Here is a 26552-nt window from a genome sequence, read left to right on the forward strand (position 1 = left end):
AAATAAAATTGAATTTTACCACAGATTAAAATACAATGATTCGACAGGAATCACTGAAGTTACCTCTATCCATAGACAATTTATTTGGCGGGAAAAAATATTCAAGTTTTGACTACAGTTAACAAAAAAGGCGTTTTACTTTATTCAAAAACATGCTTCACTAAAAATAATAGGCTAAAAACTATCTTTATTTTTATTTAATTTCTTAGGTAGGCTAGGCGTTCCAAATAAATTGTCTTCGTCTATTCAATGAGATGCATTTATTTACTGCCTGCAAAAAAGGAATGTTATGTTTAGGGTATTTATTACAGATACCGTTTACGATTGTTATATTTTATCTAGGTAAGTATAGGTATTATGAGGTTTCCAATAATGATGTACTTATTCCAGACAAGACAGTCAAGTAAAGCTGAAACTGGACGTAAAGCATTCCGATATTATTTATTTAGCAGGTCAGATTTGTATCTTTGGCCCTCGCGGTGTAATATCTACTTTTTTGCTGGGTTCTTAATAGGCGAATTATAAGATTCGCAACTTCTTGTTTTTTCGTGTACTGTTAACTATAATAAATCTAAGTCTCTGCTTATCCCTAAGGCATAATAGAACTCTTACCTACATTAAAGTAATACTTACCGTTGGTTAACATCATAAGTCATTCAAACAAGTCATCAAGCTGTAAAATACTCGTAGTAGTGTTCGCGCCAGTTCAAAAGCGCGAAAGCGGCTCGCGCACGCGCACTCGTCCACCCGAGCTTGCGCGCCTTAGAAAAGTTTACGCGGGAAAACTGTTCAGATAAAAATTCGCGGTAATAAAATCATTATTTTGTATTTTCAAAATTCTAATAAATACTAAAAGATAAAATTGAAAATGTTAAGAATAAACAAAAAAGTTTTTTATTTGCAACAAAAAAAAAATCTTATTCTGATTTTGAAAATTCATTCTTCCATTTTCTTTTGCTTACCAAGAATGGTTTGAGAGAGTGCAAAAATTGAATTATAATTAAAAAGTATGGTGTTTCAGCAGACATGGCTTGCACAGCCATGTGCGCGCGACTCCTGGCGCTTCTGGCTTTGGTGGTGGTCACAACATCACTCACATTGGACGAAGGTATGTCACATCAAATTATTTCAGTGATCTTTAACAACACCCAAACTTGAGCAGCGCCATTAAGTAACTTATCATAAGAGCGATTTTACTTTTAACATGTCTAAATTACCTACTCCACTTATTATTTCAATAACTATCGGAATACGGAGAAAACATTTTCATAAATAATTCTCTACATGCCTGTGCGTAGATCCTGTTTACCTTTTATTTTATACGTAGGTAATACATAGAGATACGTTACATTGGTTGGAAAACCGAGGAAAAACAGCGTGATCTTGTTTCTATCCGATGTCAGAGGTCGACATACATTTTTTATTTATCTCTTTCGTGTTCTAAATATCAATAACATAAACAATTGATAAACTAGAAAAATAGATGAAACTATTGACGAACTTTATTATTTTACAAACACGAACTCTTTTGGGTACCTCAATATGAAAGTTTTATTTTGGTCAGTGGCTAGTCTTAGGGGAAAGTTTTTTAATTATCTGAACAAAAAATTCAGTTTTTCATAAAAAATTGTTAAGTACCTATTTATCGTTTTCCTTGTAGTCTCAACCCAATTGCAATAGGTATGTAGGTGTTGATTTGAGTGGAATTTGTACGAATTTTACTCAATCTCGAAAGTGTAAAGGCCATTAAGATATACAACATACTAAAAATAAACAATACGGGTCCGCATCTTATCACTTCGCGTACGTAGGAGTTATTTGAAGGAATCTCAGTGCGACTAGTTACTACAGAGTGTAGCTGCTTGGTACCTACTATTCTTCCAATCTTGTATCTTGTGGGCGGTGGCCTAGCTACTTTTTATTGGATTGCATGCAATTATCTTTATTATTCAAGTTGCTTTGATACTTAAACGCGTAATCTGTTTTATTAAAACGATACAATTATACCTATCTACATAGGATAACGCTTGTTGCTTGTTGTAACGTTGTCTTTTGGTTTATGACAAAAAGTCTAGGGTTTTGATGTCTAGCTTGATGTAGCGTTAATATTTTTTGATCACACTTATCCCAAAAAGTGGAAACTTTAACGAATCAAAATTGTCTTTTTAAGACACAAGAAGCAAAATACCTACGCGTCTCTGAATAACTTCAGCCACAAAACATTCGCTAAATATGCATAAACTCACGAGCGAAATTAAAATCTCTCCCCCTACCACAGAAATACATCAGTCAAAGTAAACATAAATTTCCATTAGGACAGCTGCGATCCTATTCTCGGGGTCATTAGCGTTCGAAGAGAAATAGAACGAATGCACTCGTACGCAACATAATTAGCTAAGAGCGGAAGTGCAGGAATTTTCTTCGGATGTACCTACCTCTGTACCTATAAGGTAGTTCAACGACTGGTCTTAATTAAGGTTTATTAATTGTACATTTGAAGCTTTATTTCGTCTTTCATGATCTGATCAAGCTTAGTTCTCAGCTTAGGTCTGCCGCTCCTTTCAAACTTATAAACACATTATCTTATAATATAACAGAATTATAAACAAATAGATAATAGCCCACGACCGATGACTTACGGATTTGTGATCAACGAAAATTACAGTCTAAAATTTAGCTGTCTCAATACTCAATAAACATTATGGTTTACCCAAGACACTGATTGATTGCGTAGAATCTTATAGTAAGCTACTAGGTAGCGTCTCAGTCCTTTATTTTGTCTCAATTTATCTCAAAAATATCTCTGTATTATACTGGAAACTAGTGAAGCCACGCTAGTATCCCCATAGTAATAAAACCTTTTTGCACATAGTCGGTGTAGCAAGCAGGCTTCTCTTAATATCGGTATGATTAGGTACTAAAAGAGAGCCCCAAGTCCGTAAAGCTGGAGCGAATGTCCGTTATTATGATAGACAAAGCCACCGAATTTACTCGCCGAGGTAAACAGACCATCTCGTAATCTATTTGTCACGCTTAGTTCGGGCTGCCTTGTCAAGTGACCTCTGGATTAAATGATATTAACATGGCACACTGTGTGGTGTATGAGAAATACAGATGTGTAGACTCTGTGCGTAAATAAAGGAATTTTGTTCCTTGCTTTAGGGAGACGCAGAACTGTCATTGTCTTGTATAGCTATTATAGGAAATTCATAATTGTTTGATTTAAATATATAGTGACCTAAGTTATTCTTGTGCATAATAATACCATCTGCACAAAAATGTTTAATGAAGTTTATTGTATGAGTACAATAGCCGAATATAGCTGAAGCATCACCAGATCAGGTCAAGGGACATATGGCCAGCCATATAAGGAGCATAATACTGGTTTGACACAATACTTGAGTGCACAATGTTTACGATTTTGTATGTACTATGGATGCATAATATTTATGTATTCATACCGATGTCGTAATCCGTATGTGAGTCAAAATTGTTGGAATTTGTTTGCTGTTGAGGAAAAACTCACTCAAGGTATTAGTCTTATATTCTAGGTCAGTAAGTTTATTAAAATGATGAATAACATACCTACTCTTTTCAAGTAGATGTCCTGTTTCGCCAATACTCGTTAATTTGATGACTTTCCAATACAAGAAATAAATAAAACTTTGTAAGTAACTACGCCGGTAGAACATGACTGAATCTGTTAAACCTACATAATAAAGATAAAAACCTTTTAGCGTATAACTACTTACTTAACGATAGCAAAACCTGCCTTGTTTCTGGAAAGTGGTAACTTTATTATTACTTCGTCTATGTGAAAGGGATTTCTTTTACCTAGGGCATAGCATCGATTTACGAAACTAGACTAGACAAAAGTAGATACTTGCCTAGACAAGAGTAGAACTTTTGTTTCCAAATAACTCAATGGACATTACCACTTTGAAAGTTCGAAGAGTTCAGACACATCTCACTGTTTCAATGAGTTTATCTATAGCCCACCTTCCAGATTTATACAGAATAACCTCCCACCCGCAGTTTTACCCATGTCCCTAGGTATACATAAGCCATATTATTAGTTCCAACCAAATCCATCCACTACTTTTTGCGCGAAAGAGGATCAAACATCCGTACATACCTGCAAAGTTTCATCTTTGCCACGATTTATAATACTCGCTGGATGTATGTCTCAAGTGCATCCATTTATACACCTATCAACACCTGAATTGGGCGAATAATCTTCTCACTAATGGAAACTGCTTGTTATACATCCAGTGGAAATGGCTTGTTACCACTTGAAAACTGTTTCTATTTTTACACTGAGTGTTGCAGTGTCGTCGGGTTGTCCGAATATAACAAATGACTGTCTAGATCCACTGCTCGTAGTGTTTGTAAGAAAATACATAAATTGTTTAGCTTAGATACTTGCATTTATTGACTTGGCATGACAAGGTACCAATTTTTATTTTAAATTTTCTTCATAGTTAGGTAGGAAGGCTTTTTCCTCGTTAATAGGCAGGTAAAGTTGTTGTTTTTAAAATTAAGCGTGTCTTTGGCGTACTTGCGTACCTTGTGTCATAAAATGAGGTTCTTGTTGTCAACAATAACATTTACTTGATTGATCACTTCAATGTTCGGAGGAAAGTTTAGAAAGGCTCTCATTTATGCGAAGGCTTACTTAAGTTGTCAAAGTTCTTCAACTTAACTTACTCATTAGGTACCTATTTACTCGCAAGAATTCAAATGACAAAAAAGGTAAGCTAGGTTGGGATAGGGGCGAATTTAATGTGACAGATGGACTGACGGATATAACGAATTTCCAAGGCTTCTTATTGCCTTAGCTACTTAATGTAAAGCTTCCGTCTTCAAAGCTATATTGCAAACCTGATACGGTACTTAAAATTACTTATTTCCTTCATTGAAGTTTCCAGTCTCTATTTATATTAATTTACTACAATGTAACTGGCAAATGTCGAGCTTTAAGTATCTATATTACAGTATTTACTAAATAAAGAATTTTCATCAAAAATAAAGCAGATTATTCTTTATTTTTAAGCATAAGTATATAAAATAAAACGCCGTTCTTCACAATCTTTTCTTCTCTAAAAAGTGCTTTTCATGTCGGTTTACATATTAATAAGCTCGTCTCGTATAATATACTAGGGTTTGTATAAGGGATTTTATGAACGTATTTTCTCCAAAGTGTTCACGAAAAGATATGATTCTGAAATTTTCGTGTTTCAAGAATATTTTATACCCATATAATGGATTCAAATTATGTAGGTATATTGCGTTATAATTCACATGAAAATGTGTAGGTAGATAACATTTAACACGTTGACGAAACAACTGATCGATCATTATTTTGACGTTAAATTAGTTAAACGTAATTTATCTTACATGAACATTATCTCCTATATACCTACATACTTACAATAACTTTTTAAGGTGCATAAAGTGATAAGAACCTACTTACACTCCGGGTAAAAAATATGCCTAAAACCATCGAACCGAATTCGTTATTTGAATACGTTCCAAATTCAAATCATTCAGGCAACAAGCAACAACCATTTCAGGCGGCCAGCAACACATCTGCTGGATCCATTATGAATAATTTATTAGGCTCCATATTTATTTATAAAGCCACATGATAGACCTTACGAAATGTTCAGTGACGTAGCATGTGAACTTATATCGGATTAGATTCACAGATGCTTTACCAAATTGGTAATAACAATAAACAAGCTTGCAGACTTAATTAAAAAATAATTTTGATGTCATCGTTCCTGATAAAATAAATAATTGCTTGCTCTCGAGCGCCGTAATTAATTTACACTGATGCAAATAACATTATTATTTCGTTCTGATGATGTATTTCAAAGAATTTATCTGTTAAAAGGTACTTTCAAGGGTCCATGGAATAGAATTCAATTACAGACTTCACGAAACCTGGGCTCGTTAAACAATATGAACACCTTTCCCTGAATACGAAGTTTTTTCTTTATAACACAAAACAATAAAGTTATTGTTCTTTCTAAGAATTCTTATTAGAGTTCACTGCTCATTGAAATGAAAACCAAATAAAATTAAATTAGTGTAAGTAAAACTTTAGGTACATTTTCAGGAATTTGTTAGTTTTTCTGTTGGTTGATTTCAACCGAGATGTTCACATCGTTCTAGTTTTAGTTCTAGCTAAACTTTTTCCAATACACGTTAGGAAGAGTGGACATGCAAAGTTGACCCTACTTTTGTGAATATATTTATAAAACTATGTCTAAACTTTATTCTTGTTCGTACATTTGAGATACGACTTTTTTGGTTTGATAAAAGTTGAATATCTATGATTTCTGCTCCAAAAAACTGGGTATTTTCGCCCGGGGAATTTGTAAGCATACATGTTGTATAATTTGATCCTTTTTTGCGTAAAAAGTGTTTCAGGGTGAGGGGTTTGTTGTCTGTTTATACTTTGAAAGACATTATGTTCTTACATCACATTACAAAGGATACACTCTTAATAGTACCCTAATATTGGATATATACCTTCTTTCTACTGAATTCAGTAAAAATAAATTTGGAGAAACTCCGCAGTGCAGGAAAGTCTACACTATGACTTTGAGAAAATGCATGACTTTGTCACTATTACGATTACAAATACGAGTCTCCTGTAGGCAATGAGTTTATATGTATATGGGTGATTAATAATAAGATGATCTAACCAACCTGTCACAAGTCCGGTCATCCTAACTGTGGCATAAAGTACTAAGTCACCGATTTACTAAGAAAATCCTTCACGGAAAACCTTTTTTCCCGTAACTGTAGATTTTTACTTAAATGTTATAAATATTTACTTATAAATTTAACTTCCAAAATATTGACATGATTCCTCTCTGTCACCAAATTGAGAATGTAGTTAGCAATAAAATGCAGCCAACAGGTTGCAAGAATGATCTCATCGACGCCTGCGCCTACGCCTCCTGTCGGCAATTGGGTCTTACAAGTTTAATTATGTAGTCTAAGAATTCATTGAATGATGATGATGTATTTGATTTTATTCTCTCTTTACCTCGTAAAGAAGTCTTGAATGGCGATTGTCAATCACTTGGATATGGTTATAATACTGTATTAGAACTCGGCTGATCTTCGTATGTTTATCTAGTAGTTTGATTATCTGTTTACTATGTTAAGTTGTTAATATTAGTGGTGAGATTAGGGTACCTACACAAAGACGTACTTATCCTAAGTTAGTAAGTAACAACCTAGGTTAAGTAGAAACCTTTCGTCTAAAAAAACACATAATAATTACCAAATATAATTCAAACTATGCTTCAATGAGTGACATCATAGTTCATAATTCAATTAGTTACTTTAGCACTTCATTATTGAACACAATGAACTATTATGAAATTGGAATATGAATTCATCTGTGTAGGCGCTGTAATATTGTCATGTTTGTTTACGTTGGTATTGTTCGAAAAACTAATTATTAGTTCCATACACATTTTTGTGTAGATTATAGCTAACTAAAGTCTCAAATGACAATAGGTAATGCAAATGTCATGGATGATGAACCTTATTATGTATTTTAATTACGAAATACTTGAATTTAGAATAGCTCTTCTCGAAAATACTCTCATCTCTAATAATTATTTAGTTTACATTGGTTTCTTTTGTTTGTCTAGTAAAGCTTGAAAACTCGGTTCATTTTTCAATGTCACTCGTAAAAAGTCAACAAGCATTCTGATTTACTTTTACAAAAAATACTCAGTCGAAATCACTTTATTTATGTATTCTCTTCACTTTTATACTCTCGAGATAAATCTACATAATCTTTGTATTAAAAATACATCTTTTACTTTGAAGCAGCCGATACAATCTGGTATTATAATTTCTTTTTCGAACTTCAAAATGCCGTGGAAGGCCTCCGAAGATATTAAAGAGAATAACGTTAATAAGAATTTTAATCTTGCGTATCGTTTTATTGAATCCTTATTTCCGCTTATTTCTTGGTAATCTGATAATTTCGATCTATTTTTTTTTTTGTTTCAATAACTTATTTCATAAAATCAAAATACGAGGAATCTAAATCAAAGAGTAAGCTAAAATCTTGAAAGAAGTTTAAATTTTTATCTAGAGACGGTTCAATTGTAAGCTTCAAGCTTAGTCCTCAATAACGAACCAAAGATTTTCAACACCTTTAATCCACCTCACTTTGTCAGGCTTGATTTAGAAGTGAACAGCTGCAGCCTTATGGGTTTCATTGAAATGAATTGCAGTACTTTTGTTCGTCGTATTTTAGATGTTCTACTGCCGAATGTAAGAACCGGTTGCTATGAACAGCTGATTATGAATCCGCCAAGCCTCGTTACTGTATTAGGCGAGGCGGACCCTAACGCTGCCCACATGCGTTGATAGCCTAATTTGTACTGCCTTCACTGCCCATGAGCCTTGGTTTACGAGCCAATATCTTTGTTCCTATGTATGAGCAGAGAGTGTTTTCCTGTAAGAGAAAATTAATTAACATAATTATGTACCTACTTGAGAATGATTTGAATAATAACACCCAATTGATGAGTTACGTAGGAATTAGACGGATTGCACAGACAAAAAAGTATGGCTTTCTCAATGACTCTTGATTTATTTCATTTTTTAATTGGTTTACCAACAATTGTATGCATTAGTATTTATAATTATATCTATAAAAACAATCAAAACAGATAAACAACAGTGCACAATCAGTTACAGGTAAACTCAAAAGAATTTTATCAATTTAACGCCACAAGGCATTAGAAGAACATAATAGACAACGGATGTGTTGTTCATAGAAAAACCAGCTATCTGCAGTATAAAGCACTCCATACATAATGAAAAACAACTCCATAGATTGGCAACGGGGTCAGGATCGCGCGGCGCGCTCTCCAGGAAGGCCATACAAGGAGATGCGAGTTAACTTTTTATATATCTCGGACCGTTACGCCATCGGCTTGTCTGTGACATCACTATGTCGCCACAATTACTAACTGCCAGCCTTTAAGATGAGCCAACAGCCTGTTATGTGGTAACGGGAATTTTTATGATCCTTAAGAGGCTGATAAACTGGCCAGATGTCATGTCTGGTCAATTAAATTCCAAGAGCTCCCATATGGAATAGCTTTCTATTGTTTTACCATGCCAAAGACTGGTAGAGTCATAAAAACATATTTTCGGGGTGCTCAAGCAGATGTGATTATCATCGATACGCCTCTATTCATATATGAACTTGAATCTTACGTATAATTACATAGTTAGGTACTCTTTTTCACTAGTAGATCCTGCATTTGTCCAATATGCCAAGTATCGTATGACCTTAAATTGAATGGTATTCCCATTCTGTATTGCGGTACATCTGGCAGCACTAGGTTCTTAGTACTCATAGTGGATCAGATGGTCAATTTACCATTTATTTTTTCATTGGATTTTTACACAAACATAAAATCAAGCTCTCCTAAGATGTGCCTTTAAACGCTAGTTAAGTAAATAAGTAAGAAACAAGTAAAAACATCCATCTCGTGTGAGTCAACGGTTGTGTCATACAGTCCAGAATAACTTTCTTGGGAGCAACCGACAACTGTTTTATTGGAACTGCAATTGTTTTGTTGCTTTTCAAGTACACGTGTTTAATGTTTGGAAGATTCTGCGTTGACACGAATAGTATTATCTTTATTGTGCTTAACAGGAACCACGACAAAAAAACCTTAGATAACTGTATATTTAGCTGTGGGTTTAAGATTCAAAATACTGATTCCTCTTCATTAGGTAATATTGTATTGTTTTGAAGTTATAATTAGTGCAATGTGGTCATAGCCTAGTACGTTTGTATTATTAATTTCGCGGTAATTCATGCGCTGTGACAGATGGCTCGTGTTTCCGTTTCCAGCTTAGCAATTGGGCATTAGGTAATGCACTGTTGTTGTAGGTCAAACCCAGAATAGAACATGAATTTTAGCAATCATGTTCAACAGAAGCGATATTATTTTATTTCTTGTTTTATTTCACGACTGGATTCGCTGTAATCGAATTTCTAGATAGGGTTATACCTACTTCGGTTATGTTTATATGCTAAGGTTCATTACCTAACTAGTAACATGTCGGGTCTCATTGCTTAATTAAGATATTGTCTTGTACACAATATTCGATTTAGCAACAATATCTGGCTATCTTCCAGTTCAATGGGTTGACGGGCTGTTATCGTTCACAACCGCGATTTACAATAGGTAGGTACTCTTATCATTGAACTGACGACCTCTGTGACTATTTCAACGAATTTCTACTTAGATCTTGGATATTTTAGTAGAATTCTTTTGTTGAAAAAAAGTATATTATTCAGCCTTTTATTCCCTAGGTTTTACTGAGATTTGTTATCTTGCTATCACATAAAACTTTAGTGAATTACATTATCAAAAGAGCTATTTTATTCAAAGAGCAAGATTTAGAATTAATGTAAATTATTATCTACTAGAATTTTGTTGAATGACTTTTGCTAGGCTTTCTTTTAAAATCTTGAAACTCGAACAGTTCTTTAGTATCTTACTGAAAAGAAAGGGACTTTGTGTTGTTTTATCAGATGAATAAATATAGGTACTTTCTTTACTATCTTCATCTTTTGCCTAACTGACAGTCTATTTTTATAAGCCCAAATAATGTCATGAATGTGTATCATTTGTTATGATGTGTTTAGATAGCAAGAAGCTTTTGACAGAGATTTATAGGGTCCCAGAATAGTTTCTTTGGGACTTCACAAGAAACAGTTTGCTTCTAGTTACAATGTAAAACAAAAATATCAAACTACATGATAACGTGTCTTATTAACTTAATCAATATTGTGAATAGTGAATTTATTCGCCAATAAATCATCCAATTTAATACAATAGGTCGGGAAGGTCCATTAGGTGCTAAGTTGGGTTGACTTTCTTAAACGATTTCCTCAATTCTCAAGATGTTATCAATAAACACGAAAATTAATTTCACTTAGCTTTCAGATCTTTGGAGGTCAATGACTTTAGAAGTTTCGACCTTTGAGTAAAATGTAAACACGTGTCGTTATCTTTATGTTATTTTTAGTACTTAGATACAAATTAAGTTTGACAGGCCTGACTGGATTCGTTAATTATTTATGTTAATACCAACTGTCTCCGTTTTCATTCGGTTTTATTTCTAAACATAGCCTATGTAAAAAGAAGTATCTTTCTCTAAAAATAAAAACAGTAAGAAAAAGTTCTGAAATCATTGTAAATTAAATACTCATACCTAACATATCAAGTAATACAAAACAATAAGAATTAGGTACTTAGTTAACTTGATGGCTCACCAAAACGTATGCCTAGCACAGACTATGGCCAAATCCCCCAGATTGGGGGAGGCTTAGGCCCACAAGTGGACGTCTTTGAGCTGTGATGACAAGGTTCTTTTACATATCAATAAACTAGACTAAAGATTTATTCTAAATACCGTTATTTTTTTGCAGAAGCAACAACCAGCGTGATGGCAGCAGCGGAAAAAGCCCGCAACGGTGGACAGCTCGTCATCTTGATGCCAGGTCCTCGAAGCACCATCAACACGCGAGAGGAACTGCTGCACGCGAAGGGAGCTGAAGATGTCAACTTCTCGCTCTTCTATAATGGGAAGAGTAACAAGGGTGAGAAAGATAGTGTGATATGTTAAGCTGTGTATTTAGAGGGTGCGAATACATTTTTTTTTTGAGTTGAAGTCCCTTAAAAAGAGTATACATTATCAGGCTAACAAATGCAAGTACCTACTTACGGTGCATCTACATGGTGCAAGCAGCTTGCGCATGTTGAGGCACATGCGTAAGTTACACATGCATTTTAAAAACGTTCGTACCAAAGCAAAATACCCACCCGCGTGCTCTTGTCACTTGTCACTCGCGCATGTTAACTTGCTCCAGCTACATGCATCGTTTAGACGCACCCTTAAACCTAGAGAACATGGTTGTTTATACCGATCATATTAACGAATATAGAGGAAGCCATTTCTCAGAATCGTACGAAGTAGCTTCACAAAATTAATACGAAAGCAATTTCGGGAATTATTACGTACAACATAATAAATAATACTTACCTACACTACTTACCTACATGGTTGGTTTCATGAGACAGACAGTAAGTATAAAAGTTATAGCAAGAAAAAAGTTCGTAATTTTATCTTAAAAAACTTGTCTTTTCCAAGAGAGAAAAAGTGTACAATTTATGTTGTAATAAAGCCTAACGCTTTAGCTGGAGCGGCCACATAATGTGTAAACGGCCACAGTTTGTGCTAAAACATTCCACAACATATGAGGCGAGGCGAATAAAAGTAGTACTAAATGTAGTAATGGTTCATTGGGCAAACCCAGTTACTTGCTAAAACAAATTGTATTCGAATAGAATGCCCTTTTGCTGTCATTATTTAGGTCTCAAATTATAAAACAAACAATCCCATTCATAGTTAGAAGTCTTGGTAACTTGGAAACATAAGCACAACAAAAAATTCGTAGCTGTCAACAAAGTAAAGGCAAATGCATTATTTCCCAGTAACCCTGGAGAGTCTCCACGGTGGTCACATGAAGTCCGTATCGTGGAGTCTGAGCGAACATCCCCGAGGGACCCTGGCTCTACTGATGACTCCTAGCCGGGTGAAACTCATTGTGGGCTGCAAGCCTCGACACTGGCATGTCATGTCAGCCAAACATGACTTGCTGGCAACACTGTCCAGTAAGAAAATGAAACTGGTGAGTAGATACAGTATGTTATGAGTACAGACCTATATTATATGTACAGGCTATTTGTTACGTATGTTTCTGTAACTATTTTGGTAGTAATTTTGTCATACCGAAGACTATTCTCAACTTATTTCAGTCTTCGCTCAGAAACATAATCAAAAACATTCAGAACATTTAATTACTAAATTAAAGTCTTGAGTAAATAATCCAGCCAAATACTTGAGTGGCCAGCGTTTTATTTTCAAGCGCTCTCGAGGAGCTCCAATCTAACGATGCCGTGGAGGGTGCTTGAAAGTTTCTAGAACTTAATTAACTAAACTTGATTTGGCACAAATAATACGGACCAAAGCAATCAAAAATATCTTTGTGGTGAAAATATGAAATAAATAGTGTCAATATTTCTAAAACTAATGATATTTGTTTACAGTTCCACGAAGAAAATGTGCCAATAGAAATATACACCAGCGAAAAGGCTGTTTTAGATTCACAGAATTGCAATTATCATGAAAATACGATGAAGCCTCCAGCTCTCACTACACTTGGAGAGATAGACTTCGAAGAGGTTCGAGACTTCATGGCGAAAGACGAGAGGCAAGACGAACAAATGCAAGGGGATGAGTATAGAGGAAACTACATCGATCCTAATGTGCTGCCACAGCCGCCGCCGAACAGAGGAGATATTCCTTCGAATGCTATTGAATCTTGCGATGGTAAGGATATTATTTAGAAGGTTATAAAAAGAGCTCTACATGTTTTGGTAATTTCTAGAACTATTGGTCTCTTTCTAAAAGTGCTCTCAGTTGTAGAAAGCCCCATAAATCCTGGTGTGGTTATATCTATGTGCGCATCTGCTGTATAGATTTGGCAGGTTTTCCAAAAGTTTAAAAGTTCATCTTTCCGCCACTTTTATTAGGTACCTCACTTAATACCTACCACAAGAATAAACTTTTCCAGACGAAGTGATCCGTCAACTCACCCTACTTCGTACAACGATCGAGTCACTTCGTCGCGAGGTCGCGGACCAGAAGGGTACCATCGACAGCCTTCGCAGCCAGCTGCGTCAGTGCTGCAACAGAGTGCCCTCGCCACCACCCGTCGAGAGATGCTCCTCATCTTCCTGCTACCCTGGTTACTAAACATTCGTACACATAATAACATTTCAAACCATTCTTGCCAATATTTCCGTCATTTATTTAGTAGTTTAGAAGATTGTGTGATTTAGAAATTGCATTTATTGATTCATGTTTTAGATTTTGGTGTGTAACTTGTTTGTGATAATTTGGCCTCATCAGTAAGTACAATAAAAGTAGTCAGTTGAAATGTACATTAGTATAGAATCACTAAGTACAATGTAGTAGTACACTCCATTCAAGTATTTTTTACATTAACGTATAATTGTAGTACATATTTACTAACATTGCTTTACAATCTATTATATCTCATTCATAAGTTTAGAATCATCATCATGCTAAATCACATCGTATAACTTAAGGTGTACCAAGCAACTTTTATATTCAGTGTGGGTTTTATTAAAGTGTTCTTTGAAATTCGCGTTTTATTTCACATTGTCTAGTCCATAACGTGTCAGTCCATATAAATACATCTGTCTACAGAGTCGCGAGTCTCGCCCACCTAATATCAAGTTGCTTGATTAACCTTATTCAGATTTGTGAATGAATAACTAGATTTGTCAATTATATGTCGGCATGATTGTGACTCTGTAGGCGAAAGTGTAACGATGCTCCTTGTTGGGTGAACGACATTTTCACTGATTCAATTTTCTTATTTGTCTGAGCTATTTATGAGGTTAATCTGGCTATAAATAGTCTTTTGAACTACGAGTTTCTTGAAATGAACGGTATTTAATTTTAGGGCCCTCATTCTTTAGCTGGGAAGAGGTAATAATAATTCTCTCAGTATTTTAATGAAGATTAATTAAAATCAAAATAGGCTTCTTAGTAAACGAATAATGTAATTAAAACCAAATTTAATAGCAGACATCAAATCAGAATTCTCGAGACGTCTATTGTAGAAACTATACGTTCACAAAAGTAACTTATAACATTTTCAAAAGTAGTTTGTATTATTTGTTTCTTTGCACAGTCTGAAACAGAAGACGCAAACATTGGATGATTCGAACAAATCATACCGAGGCTATAAATTGATCAATCAAAATTCTTCCAAAACACTTTTTTCTTTAGAATTAATTCTATTTTTGTGAATAACATGTTTGTCCCTGATAAAATCGCACAAACCAACTAACACAGGCGTGGAGTGCCGTAACACGGCGTCCGGTTTCGACTGCGGCTCTTGTCCGCACGGCATGGAGGGAGACGGCAGGAGATGCAGACCCATCGCCTGTAACAGAAGACCATGCTCACAAGGTAGGTCACAAATATGGAACAATACGAAACTGGCTGCCATTGAACATCCTTGGCAGTCGTTACGGGTTGTCAGAAGCCAGTAAGTCTGACACCAGTCTAACCAAGGGGTATTGCGTTGCCCGGGTAACTGGGTTGAGGAGGTCAGATATTCAGTCGTCTCCTTGTAAAACACTGGTACTCAGCTGCATCCGGTTAGACTGGACGCGGACATAGTTGAGACAAGGCTCGGGAGATGATGACGAAACTGGCGACTAAGAACAAGTATGGTGTAGAAGTAGTATTTGTGCTGTTAAGTTATTTAGTGGTAACTAATGTAAGGTAGTTGCTCGGAAATAGATAGATTAGATATGTAGTTTTCTGTATCATTGCACTAGTACCTAATAGTACAATTTTTAATCAAATGAAAAAAAAATATTAAGGGGTCTTGCAGTATTCGCAAAAGGGACATTGAATTTGAAACTAGGTATAAATAAACGGAGTTTTGGTAGCTCCAGATCCCGATTTTGTGTTTTGGCAAGCCTACGTAATAGCAGTTTGCAGTTCAGCTTCAAAGCCAAGCAAAACCATTAACGACTATTGTAACACAAAACCTCATGGCATACAAAGGGCCATTTACGACGAGGCACAATTTCCAATCCGAAAAGGCAATGATGATGTTTTCTTTTCTCATAACTGAAGTTTGAGTTTGTATTTTAGAAGATTACGCAAATTGCTAAGTATTGTTTCTTGAAACTAAATAATTTGGGAACTGATCTTCATGAAATTATTTCTCAATGATAGTAAATGAGCATTTCTTACTTCAATCTTTATAATTATGGGATATCACAGTTTTGGATCATACATATACTTGGTAGCACGTTTTATTACTTTAATTTGAACTTTACAGGGGAAAGATGCATAGATACGGACAAGGGTTATCGGTGTGAGAGGTGTCCAGGAAGACAGACCAGTGACGGTCAGACCTGTCGTTCGGCCTGCAGTTCCAATCCCTGCTTTGGTGGACGTAAGTATTTTCACAGCGAATAATAGATGAAAAAGTTCAAAAGATTCAAAAGAAAAGTCATGTTTTGGAACTATCATGGGTTATGTACGTATTGTCAGGTGTTCAATGTGAAGACCAACCAGACGGGTCCTACCGGTGCGGAGCTTGTCCCGAAGGTTACCATGGAAACGGAGAGAAATGCCTCAGAATATCCTGCCGACAGAATACTTGCTTCCAAGGTTTGATGTCTTTCGGAAATTAATGCGAATATAAGAACAAAGACCTGGTCAATTTACATAATGAGTATTTTGAACTATAGGGTAGAATGCCGGGAGACATCGTCAGGCCCCGCTGCGGGACATGTCCGTCGGGTTACAGCGGCAATGGACAGCAATGTCAGCATGTCTGTGACACTCATAAGCCGTGTGGCCACAGACGTTGTGCTCCCAAGGCTACCAGTCCTTATTACGACTGTGAGCCCTGTCCTAAAGGATATGATTGGAATGGTAAGTAGAACAATATTAGATGGATATTAGTCAAAAGCAGCTTTCGGAAACTTGTTTGAATGCTCTTTAACTATACAATACTTTCCATTCAGGATTCACGTGTGTCGACATCGACGAATGCGACCTCATCCGTCCTTGCGACGAGGTGGTGTCCTGTCGGAACGAGGAAGGCGGGTTCACTTGCGGGCCATGTCCTCCCGGGTACGAAGGTAGCTCTGGCTGGAGAGGATCCGGACCTGAACGGCGAAGGGAACAGTGCGTTGATGTCGACGAATGCGCTGATGGAAGAGCCAATTGTCCTAGAGGAAGGCTTTGTGTTAATACTCCCGTAAGTTTTTTTGGCTCGATGATTAATTGTGAAGATGTAGCGGTATGTGGCTTCATTTAACATCATGTTTAATTTATTAGGGTTCGTACACATGTGTACCATGTGGAGGTGGCTACTACGTGAACACGACGCGGCGGTGCGACGGGCCCGGCGAGCTGCTGCAGCGCTGCGACCCCGCGCGCTGTCGCCGCTACAACGCCGTCTGCGAGTACGGGAACAAGTGTGTGTGTGCGGTACGTATTGTATACAGGGCCCGGCGAGCTGCTGCAGCGCTGCGACCCCGCGCGCTGTCGCCGCTACAACGCCGTCTGCGAGTACGGGAACAAGTGTGTGTGTGCGGTACGTATTGTATACAGGGCCCGGCGAGCTGCTGCAGCGCTGCGACCCCGCGCGCTGTCGCCGCTACAACGCCGTCTGCGAGTACGGGAACAAGTGTGTGTGTGCGGTACGTATTGTGTACAGGGCGAGCACACATGCGTGCCGGGCGGCGGCGGCTACTACGTGAACACGACGCGGCGGTGCTTCAAAAGGCGAAAATAAAGACTTCAATTCCCATATATGCTCTATAATTACTCCCTCTAAAAGCCCCCTTCCCTCCGTTATGTCCTACACCTACTGAGTTATGTACTTTCTTTGTATGTACCACCCTATGCACCCTATGCACACCCTTATGAACTCTGCCACAAGCACTTACTTATGAATTCCGGAATGTACTTCAATATACTTATTTTTACATATAATGCCCTATACACTCTCTTAAGTACACTCTTATAAACCTGAATTTGATAAATGTTAATTTTCATCCACAGCGGATGCATGTGGTATACTGCCAACAACCTTTTCTAAGGGTTGGATGCTCCTGGTGTGCTGTAGTTTCTTAAACTGAACTGAATTTACTATTTTCAGACTGGCTGGGCAGGCAACGGCACTGTTTGCGGTCCCGACAAGGATTTAGACGGTTACCCAGACCACCAGTTACCTTGCTACGAACCCAACTGTAAGGCTGACAACTGTCCTGACGTATCTAACTCAGGACAAGAAGACGCTGACAATGACACTATTGGAGACTCTTGCGACCCTGACGCTGATGGTGATGGCGTTGCTAATTTACCGGTGAGTCACTTCTTATCTTAGGAATCTTCTTATCTTGGTAAATGTCGGTCCTGTGCCTGATCTCTCTCCGGTCGTGTCGGATTGCCATCCCATCGGGCTATGAGAGTAAAGGAATAGTGTGTTGTGCAATATGTCCTGCGCAGTTAGCTACTCTCCTTATATGAGAACAGCCACCGTAGCCGATAATCGGCTAGGAGGACATCATCATCATCAATCTTAGGAACATTGTGATGAGCGTCTGTGTTTGAGAAGACAAAAAAATAAGGCCACTTCGAGAATTAAGATCGTAAATATTTTTTAGTATGTGCTTAAATGCGGCTTTTCAATTCCAGTAAAATATACTGAAAAAATATTTACGAATTTATTATTGCCGAGCCAGACGTCTCGGCGCCATTGTCATACGAATTATTTGTTTTATATAGTTTTCATGTAAATACGGCTATTCGGTGTCTCGTTAATTGGGTCCTTGTCTCAAAGACCTTCACGTCGTCAAATAAAATCCTCGACTGCGATATTACTGTACTAAATCAGAGTCGCTTTATGAAAGCTCGGCTATTCAAGTATCCTAAAAGCTTTAATCAACCCCCGTATTATTCATAATGAGAAGCAGAAAGAATAATTAATATTTTCTCTTCGTAGTAGGGAAGTAAAATATATAAGAAACAAAATACGGTAGGATATAAGATTTCAGATGCTATTGTTGGATTTATATGTAACTTGTGGCTTTCTATAAGAGCTCGAATATGTGTTTGAAAGCTGACACGCACCTGCGTCCATACAATATGCGCTTGCAGCCCGAAGTCCTTAGACGTTTTTTAAGTTTACATACCTAATTATAAATAGTGCTAGTATGTACCTACTTGTTTTAAAGGACAATGGGCACAAATATATGGGACCTGGTATACCCCACCAATAGGAATGTCATATATATCATTGGATAGGCTTTTTTATGAAGAACAATATTTACTATGACAGCTTTGCTGAAATGTTTGTCCGTTCTGAGATATAGATCAAAAACTGTGCAAAAGTTAGAACTAAGTAATCTATTGATACCTCAAGTTTTTAAAGGAAAATCTAAGAACTAATAACTTTAAGTCTTGTAAGTACTACTGTGCCCGTTAGGATCCATAATTGTTACTATTATGTAGCATTTCAACCTTTTATTGTACCAACTGGATGTTGGGCGTAGTGAGAAACCGCACCAATAGGAAAGTCATACATATCATTGGATAGGTCTTTTTAACTGGAACAACATTTACTATGACAGCTTTGTTCTATTGTTTGTCCGTTCTGAGATATAGATAACAAACAATCTTAAAACTGATGCTAATCAATACTGTAATCTGATTTTCTTTCATACAAGACTTACACTTAGTAGTTCTTAGATTTTCCTTTAAAAACTTGAGTTATCAATAGATTACTTAGTTCTAACTTTTGCACAGTTTTTGATCTATATCTCAGAATGGACAAACATTTCAGCGAAGCTGTCATAGTAAATATTGTTCTACATAAAAAGGCCTATCCAATGATATATATGACATTGCTATTGGTGGGGTATACCAATCTGCCCATTGTCCTTTCTAACACGCAAAATTGTATAAGGCATTTACTTTTCACAAAGCGATACATTAAATTGAACTACTTAACGCTTTATTTTTGACCTTTAACTAAAAAACATTAAACCATCTCCCTATCTCTAGGACAACTGCCCGTTAACTCCGAACCCTGACCAACTGGACCGTGATGAAGACCGCAGCGACAAGCGCGGTGATGCTTGTGACAACTGTCCCAGGAGGTACAACCCTGGACAAGAGGACACCGACAAAGACGGCATTGGAGACGTCTGCGATCCTGATATGGATAATGATAGTGAGAATATTGATTTTATTTTTGATGTAGTACTTTTGACTGATTTGATTGGTATAAGTAATGCAAAAGAGGATCATATATCATCATCATATATTAAAAACATTAAATAAAAGAATTAACCTGCGATTTTTCTTGTTACTACATACTTGAAATTGCATTAGTTATGTTATCTAAGATTTCTGCCCGTGACCATGGATGCTGTAAAGGATCCGAAACGTCGGTATTAAATAATATTAATATAACAGCAATAAAATCCGTAATAGTAGTTGTTTTAATTGTCTTATATTCACGTAAGTGTCAGAAATCAATAAGTTATTTGATTATATTCACGTAATTGTCAGAAATCAATATATTAAAGAATTAAGTTGTTTTGAATTCCAAATTCAAATGAAGCAAAAGAGACAAGATTAACATTCCGTAACACCTCGTTCCACTACATGCAAACAAAAATTCTCCTCCCCCAGATATACCAAACGAGATGGACAACTGTCCCCGCAGCTTCAACCCGGCACAGGAAGATATGGATAATGACGGCGTCGGCGATGCTTGCGACAACTGTCCACGTATCCGCAACCCCGCGCAGGAGGACGCAGACCGCGACGGCGTCGGCGACGCTTGCGACAGCGACGTCGATAGGGACCAGTCAGTATTAAAATTAGTATATTTAGATACATATACAAGTATATCTTGGACACCTATGGCTGATAAAAAAGAAGGAAAACATCTTGAGGTAACCTGGACTATAAAGTCTGAAATCACCAACCCGCATTGAGCAATCGTGGTGATTAATGCTCAATCCTTCTCCGTGTGAGAGGAGACCGCAGCCCAGCAGTGGGACGATAAAAAGGCTGTAACAGTAACTAATATACTATAAGAAAATGACGGTACTGGCCCTTCTAGTAAGAATATGGTTACTTCTTATGGGCTGATTTAGCTGAGAATTCAATACTTGTTGTCGTTATATTAGCATGTACCTACTTTAAAGCTAGGTTTGTTATTTGCGGAAAACTAGCTTTAAAAGCGGCTCATCTCGTTGAATAAATAATGCAGACTCAATGTATTTTTACCTTCAAAAGTGTATTTTATATAAAACAAGATATAAAAAGAAAACAAGATGTGAAAAGAGGCAAAGTAACCATTCATTTTGCAGCTCCTTCCATTTACGCCTATCTAGCGCCAACTCCTGAACTTCCTTATACGTCACAACATTCAGGAACTTACTTATCTGGTAATCTCTTCCAGGGACGGCATCCAAGATAGCATCGATAACTGTCCAACAGTGCCCAACAGTGACCAGCTAGACGTCGACGAGGATGGCATAGGAGACGCGTGTGATGATGATGATGACGGCGACGGCGTACCTGATGTTACTGACAACTGTCCCTATATGAAGAATAGGGATCAGAAGGATTCTAATAGTGAGTTTTGTGGTGATGAAGTAGTTTTAGGATTGGAAGTTTTGCTTGTAAGAAACGTTGAAATGAGTTAGTGTGTACTTAAGTACATGGATGGGATTAAAAATGTTTTCTGCTACAAACTTAGCTCAATATATAGCGTGAGTTACCTATGGGAAGAAAATATTTTATTTCATTTATTTATTGATTTAACTCCGGCCTTTTATAAGGTATGTAAGCAAGCATATAGGGTTTATTGTATTGAGTTTCTTGAGTCTCTGAAGATCAACAATTTGTCTGCAGATGACGGCATCGGTGACGTTTGTGATAATGACTACGACGGTGACAATGTTATCAACGAGCTCGACAACTGTCCCAACAACTCTAAGATCTACCGTACTGACTTCAGGTAAATTATGATAAGCTTGTATAATTTCAATAAAAATATAAAAATGGTCTTTGTCCAAAATCTTTTAAATATTGGCTGTCCAAATTCCGAAACTAACAATTATTTAGTGATCCTGCCAGCTGCATTTAAACTTTAGTTCTCACGCAAACTAAGTATTAATGCATCGAATTAGAGCATGCAAAACAAGTTTGAAAGTTTGTTCACTAATTATTTCAAGCATTTTGCTTAGATTTAAAACTTTGAACGATCATGCTAATCCTAGATTGTGAATAAAGAAACAGTTTATGGTTTTAATTACGTAGGTATTTCCTCTAACCCTAATCTCAAAATTCCTTTCTAGAAACTACATGACGGTCCGGCTAGACCCTGAGGGTGAATCTCAACAGGACCCCAACTGGGAGATAGCGAACCAAGGAGCCGAGATCCTGCAGACTTTGAACTCAGACCCTGGCCTTGCTGTGGGCTTTGAAAGTTTTAGCGGAGTTGACTTCGAAGGAACTCTCTTTGTGGACACACAGATCGACGATGATTATGTTGGTTTTATATTTGGGTAAGTGATTATGGAACTGATTAAAGGAGATTTTTTTGAAGAGAGATTGGGAAATTTTGCCAAAATCCCATTAATCAAAGCAGATAGAAGTAGGATGTGACACTAAAACCTTTATTTGGTACTCAGCTAATGAACGTTGTTATTTCATTAAAAAATAACAGTCGTTTGACTGGAAGCCGACCCCAACATAGTTGGGAAAAAGGCTCGGAGGATGAGTCGTTTCACTTGTACTCGTTAAAAAAAACTCGTACACATCATTTTCTTAAACACCTGTGAAACGACTGTTTATCCTTTTTGTAAACCTACGAACAAGATTACAGGTAAATAGTTGATGCCAAACTAAGATTTTTAGTATCACAATTTGTCAACGCAAGATGATATCAGATTTCTCTAAACTTATCCCTGCTACAAATTGGCTTAAATTGCAATAGAATGAAATTAGAATGACACAGCAAAAGGATACTGTCAAATAAAACTTGACGAGGGTCGGTATCTAATAGGTGCTTAAACTGCATAAACTGTTCAACTTTTTAGTTCAAATGTTCAGTTACGTCGCTCAACGTTTGTGCAAAGTTGCTTTTATTTCACTTTAAGTTAAATATATTCAATTTTATCACTTGCCGTGTTTTGTTTATATCGATGACTTTGTAGTTTAATTAAAGCAAAGGTGTTTCAATAATGAGTTTGTGCGGGCGTTCCCCACACGAGCGCATTATCTTCTATGCTCGCAGAATTTCTATTACTTAATCAACGTAAGAAAAGGCTTAGTAAATTAATTGAAATCACGCCGTAAGTTTATTAAAGATAGGCTTAAGGCATTGAGATAATATGCGTTAGTATATTCTAGCTCGAGTATTCTCAGATTTGATTATATACATAACATACATACATAATTGGTTTTATTAACGCCTAATAGGGTATCTGTTACATTAGTATAAAAGTTAAATATATAGATAGATATATACTTTATTAGGTACAAAAATTTTACATTTTTGATCTTCAATCTAGTTAAAGCAGGTGACATAATGGGCGGTCTTATCGCTAAGAGCGATCTCTTCCAGACAACCTTAAGAGGGATTGAGACAAGTATAATATTTTAAAATAAAATACGTATCTAGGTACCAGAACAACAAGCGTTTCTACGTGGTGATGTGGAAGAAGAACACACAGACGTATTGGCAGACGACACCGTTCAGATCAGTGGCTGAGCCGGGCATACAGCTCAAGCTGGTCAACTCTAAGACCGGCCCGGGCAAGACGCTGAGGAATGCGCTGTGGAACACTGATACTACTCCTGATCAGGTAAGGAGACACATAAAAACTACATTGTATAATTTTTTTTTAGGTTTCATTCCATGAATGGTATATGTGGAACAAATGAGTCCAGTTCTGAATTTTAGCTTTTAGGGTGGGTTGCACTATGAAACTGTAACGATAACCACAAGAAAACCATAACCGGTCGTTAAATTGCTGCCAATTGATCAACCCTACCATATAGCCTGAAACAATTCAACTGCCAACTAATAGCTGGCAGTTGAATTGTTTTTTGATGAACAACTGATGTTTTTTTTGTTAATAATTAAAGAGGTAAAATACTTGTCATAAATTAACAGATGAGTGAAGTTTGTTTCAAAATCCGATTTCTGTAAGGATTTGTATGAAAAGTAATTTAAGTGCAAAGTATAATTAAGTTGGCTCGCGATAAACTTGGCAAGTCTAAACCACACAATAAAGTTTCAGCAAGCGTGATTACGTTTGACATAGAAACTAATTTTATTACTACTGTTGATCTTTAAAGACCTGAGTTTTTAATTTGTTAAATAAACTCGGTTACTAACGAAATATACAAGATTTTCTTGGGTTTTCTATATTAATTGAATACGAAAGTCAATTTGGATTCTGATTTTCACAAACAATTTACCCAGTCTGCGTTGACGATGTACATTCTTTATAAGTCTAATTCAACGTGGTATTTAGCTTAGATTTCAGCTTCATATATTTACTATTAATTAAATTCGGCTCACGAAATGAATACATATTAACTCGTATCAAGTCGGTTTTAAAGATAACATTCATCATAAAAGTCGCTTCAAATTTTACATACACGACTGTTTTAATGTCAAATATCTATAAATTTAAAGCTTTAAAGTCCATAAAATAACTTGAAACAAAGATAAAATTAATATCAACTTTCAAGCTTATAACTTTAAATCCAGCAAATGTATGAATTGAAACCTTAATAATCGTGGAATGAAACATACGCTTTACGCATATCAAGTAAGCAAACTTAGGGTGCATCTACACAGTGCAAGTAGCTTGCGCATGTTGAGGCACATGCGCAGGTAACATGCATTTTAAAAAAGTGCGGGTCCAGCGACTCGCGCATGTACCAAAGCAAGATACCCCCCCGCTTGTTTTTGTCACTTGCGCATGTAAACTTGCTCCAGCTACATGCACCGTGTATACGCACCCTTAAGTGGCTTGCATCATGGCCGGGAGACAATGGGTTTACATCGCATACAATTTGTGCTCGTCTGTACATACGTCACGAGTACTGCGTCATTTGTTACAATTAATAATTAGCACAAGGGCACTGGTGACGTTGGAAAATATTAATCGAATTTCGACCCCTGGTTGGCTTTACGAAATAATACTATACTAATTGACCATTTGTGGTATCGATTTTATTCTGGTTATGAGATACAGGATAAATTACAATAAAAATTATATACCTACATATGTGTATACCTACATACACAACACTTAAATTATAAATCATCTGTAATCAGATCGACGAATCGATCGACCTGAATCGACGATCTGAATCTCGGCCATTTCGCGTCTCGTGAGATTTACACGCCCCTTGCAAAATTTTAAAACTACAATCATTAGCATCTACTGTTGTATTTCTATTATGTATCCATCACTTGATTGCCGATTAAAGATTGAATTTTTACATACGCTCACTCTTTACAATCCCAGGTGACTCTCCTATGGAAAGACCCTCGCAACGTCGGCTGGCGCGAGAAGACCGCCTACCGCTGGCGTCTACTCCACCGTCCTAAGCTCGGTCTCATCCGACTCAAGGTGTATGAGAACAACCGTCTGGTGGCCGACTCGGGCAATGTCTATGACTTCACGCTCAAGGGAGGAAGACTTGGAGTGTTCTGCTTCTCGCAAGAGATGATTATTTGGTCTAACCTTGTGTATAGGTGTAATGGTAAGTGTTGATGTGGTATTGTTGTTTTCTTTGCAGTTCTCGTCTAATTACTCTGCTTTCCGAAGTTAGCCGTACATGCTTTGTGCGGTAGTGTTTTGTTCATATAATTTGCTTGCACATCAAATAGATCATAGCCTAGGCCACATGTTTCTTATTGTACTCAGTCTTAAAATGAGAAAAAAAAAAACAGTTAGGCACAACTTTGATTTTTATCCTGCGAGTTTTGTACTTACTAAACTTACGTATTAAAAACCTTCAAGCACGATGTTTATCTCCTATCGTTTCGAGAGCTGGTGATGAAGGTAGAGAATATAAAAAATTATATGGTTCATCCATCTAACCCAGTTATTCTTTTTTTGGAAATGTCTAAAATGGTCCTAGGATGCAATACGTCTTATGTCCTACAACTTATATTACCTACCCCATCAGAAAAGTATCTACAATACAATTTCTTCTTCCAGATAAAATTCCTTCGAACATCGCATCGGAGCTCTCAACGAGGAACAGCTATGAAATAGACCACGACTTCGTCTATGTTTAGATAATAACATTAACATATTCTGTAACATTTCCACTACTACTTAACTCCTGGAAAACTAAGCGAAAACACCGATGTTGTACTAAATAAAAAGTAACATTTTAATATCTGCCGCCTGGATGTAATTTGTCAAAGCTGTGGCTCTGACAATCATTGTACTTGTTGTTCTATTGTGTAAAGCTGTTGTGTTCAAAGTGGATTGTATTACGATAAAGTGTGAATTGTTAAGTGTCATTTTAGCTTTAAGATTTAACAATAATGCAATAAAGTTGACATCTATGATTATTTTGTTTAACAATTATTCCCAACGCGACCTTACCTACCAGTTGCAATTCGCCATTTCTCATCGGCTAAGAATTTAAGTACATTTTGACTAACTATAATTATTTTGGAAAACAAAGTTATCTTCCGAAGTTTGGACAGTTATGGGCCAGCTTAAAAGTCTAGCAATTTGTTTAAACTGATATTTTAGTAGTTACGTAGTGTAGTTGAGTTAGTGGTCGCTTCA

At 36.6% G+C, this 26552-nt stretch overlaps 1 protein-coding gene across 1 annotated transcript; it reads left to right on the forward strand.

Annotated features, from left to right (window-relative positions):
- Positions 1-645: 645 nt before the first annotated feature.
- On the forward strand, positions 646-26329 carry LOC110376123 (cartilage oligomeric matrix protein). The gene is given in 22 exon segments (XM_064038312.1): positions 646-806; positions 1025-1108; positions 11498-11668; positions 12564-12760; positions 13179-13461; positions 13706-13879; positions 15019-15135; positions 16022-16138; positions 16237-16363; positions 16437-16465; positions 16468-16623; positions 16716-16951; positions 17032-17184; positions 17858-18064; positions 19765-19933; positions 20398-20575; positions 21176-21351; positions 21631-21736; positions 22077-22286; positions 23405-23588; positions 25269-25506; positions 25968-26329. Coding segments are annotated over 21 exon segments (3390 nt in total). The 5' UTR covers positions 646-806; positions 1025-1026; the 3' UTR covers positions 26048-26329.
- The last annotated feature ends 223 nt before the right edge of the window (positions 26330-26552 follow it).

Source organism: Helicoverpa armigera, chromosome 15 (genome assembly GCF_030705265.1).
Source record: "Helicoverpa armigera isolate CAAS_96S chromosome 15, ASM3070526v1, whole genome shotgun sequence".
Lineage (NCBI taxonomy): Eukaryota > Metazoa > Arthropoda > Insecta > Lepidoptera > Noctuidae > Helicoverpa > Helicoverpa armigera.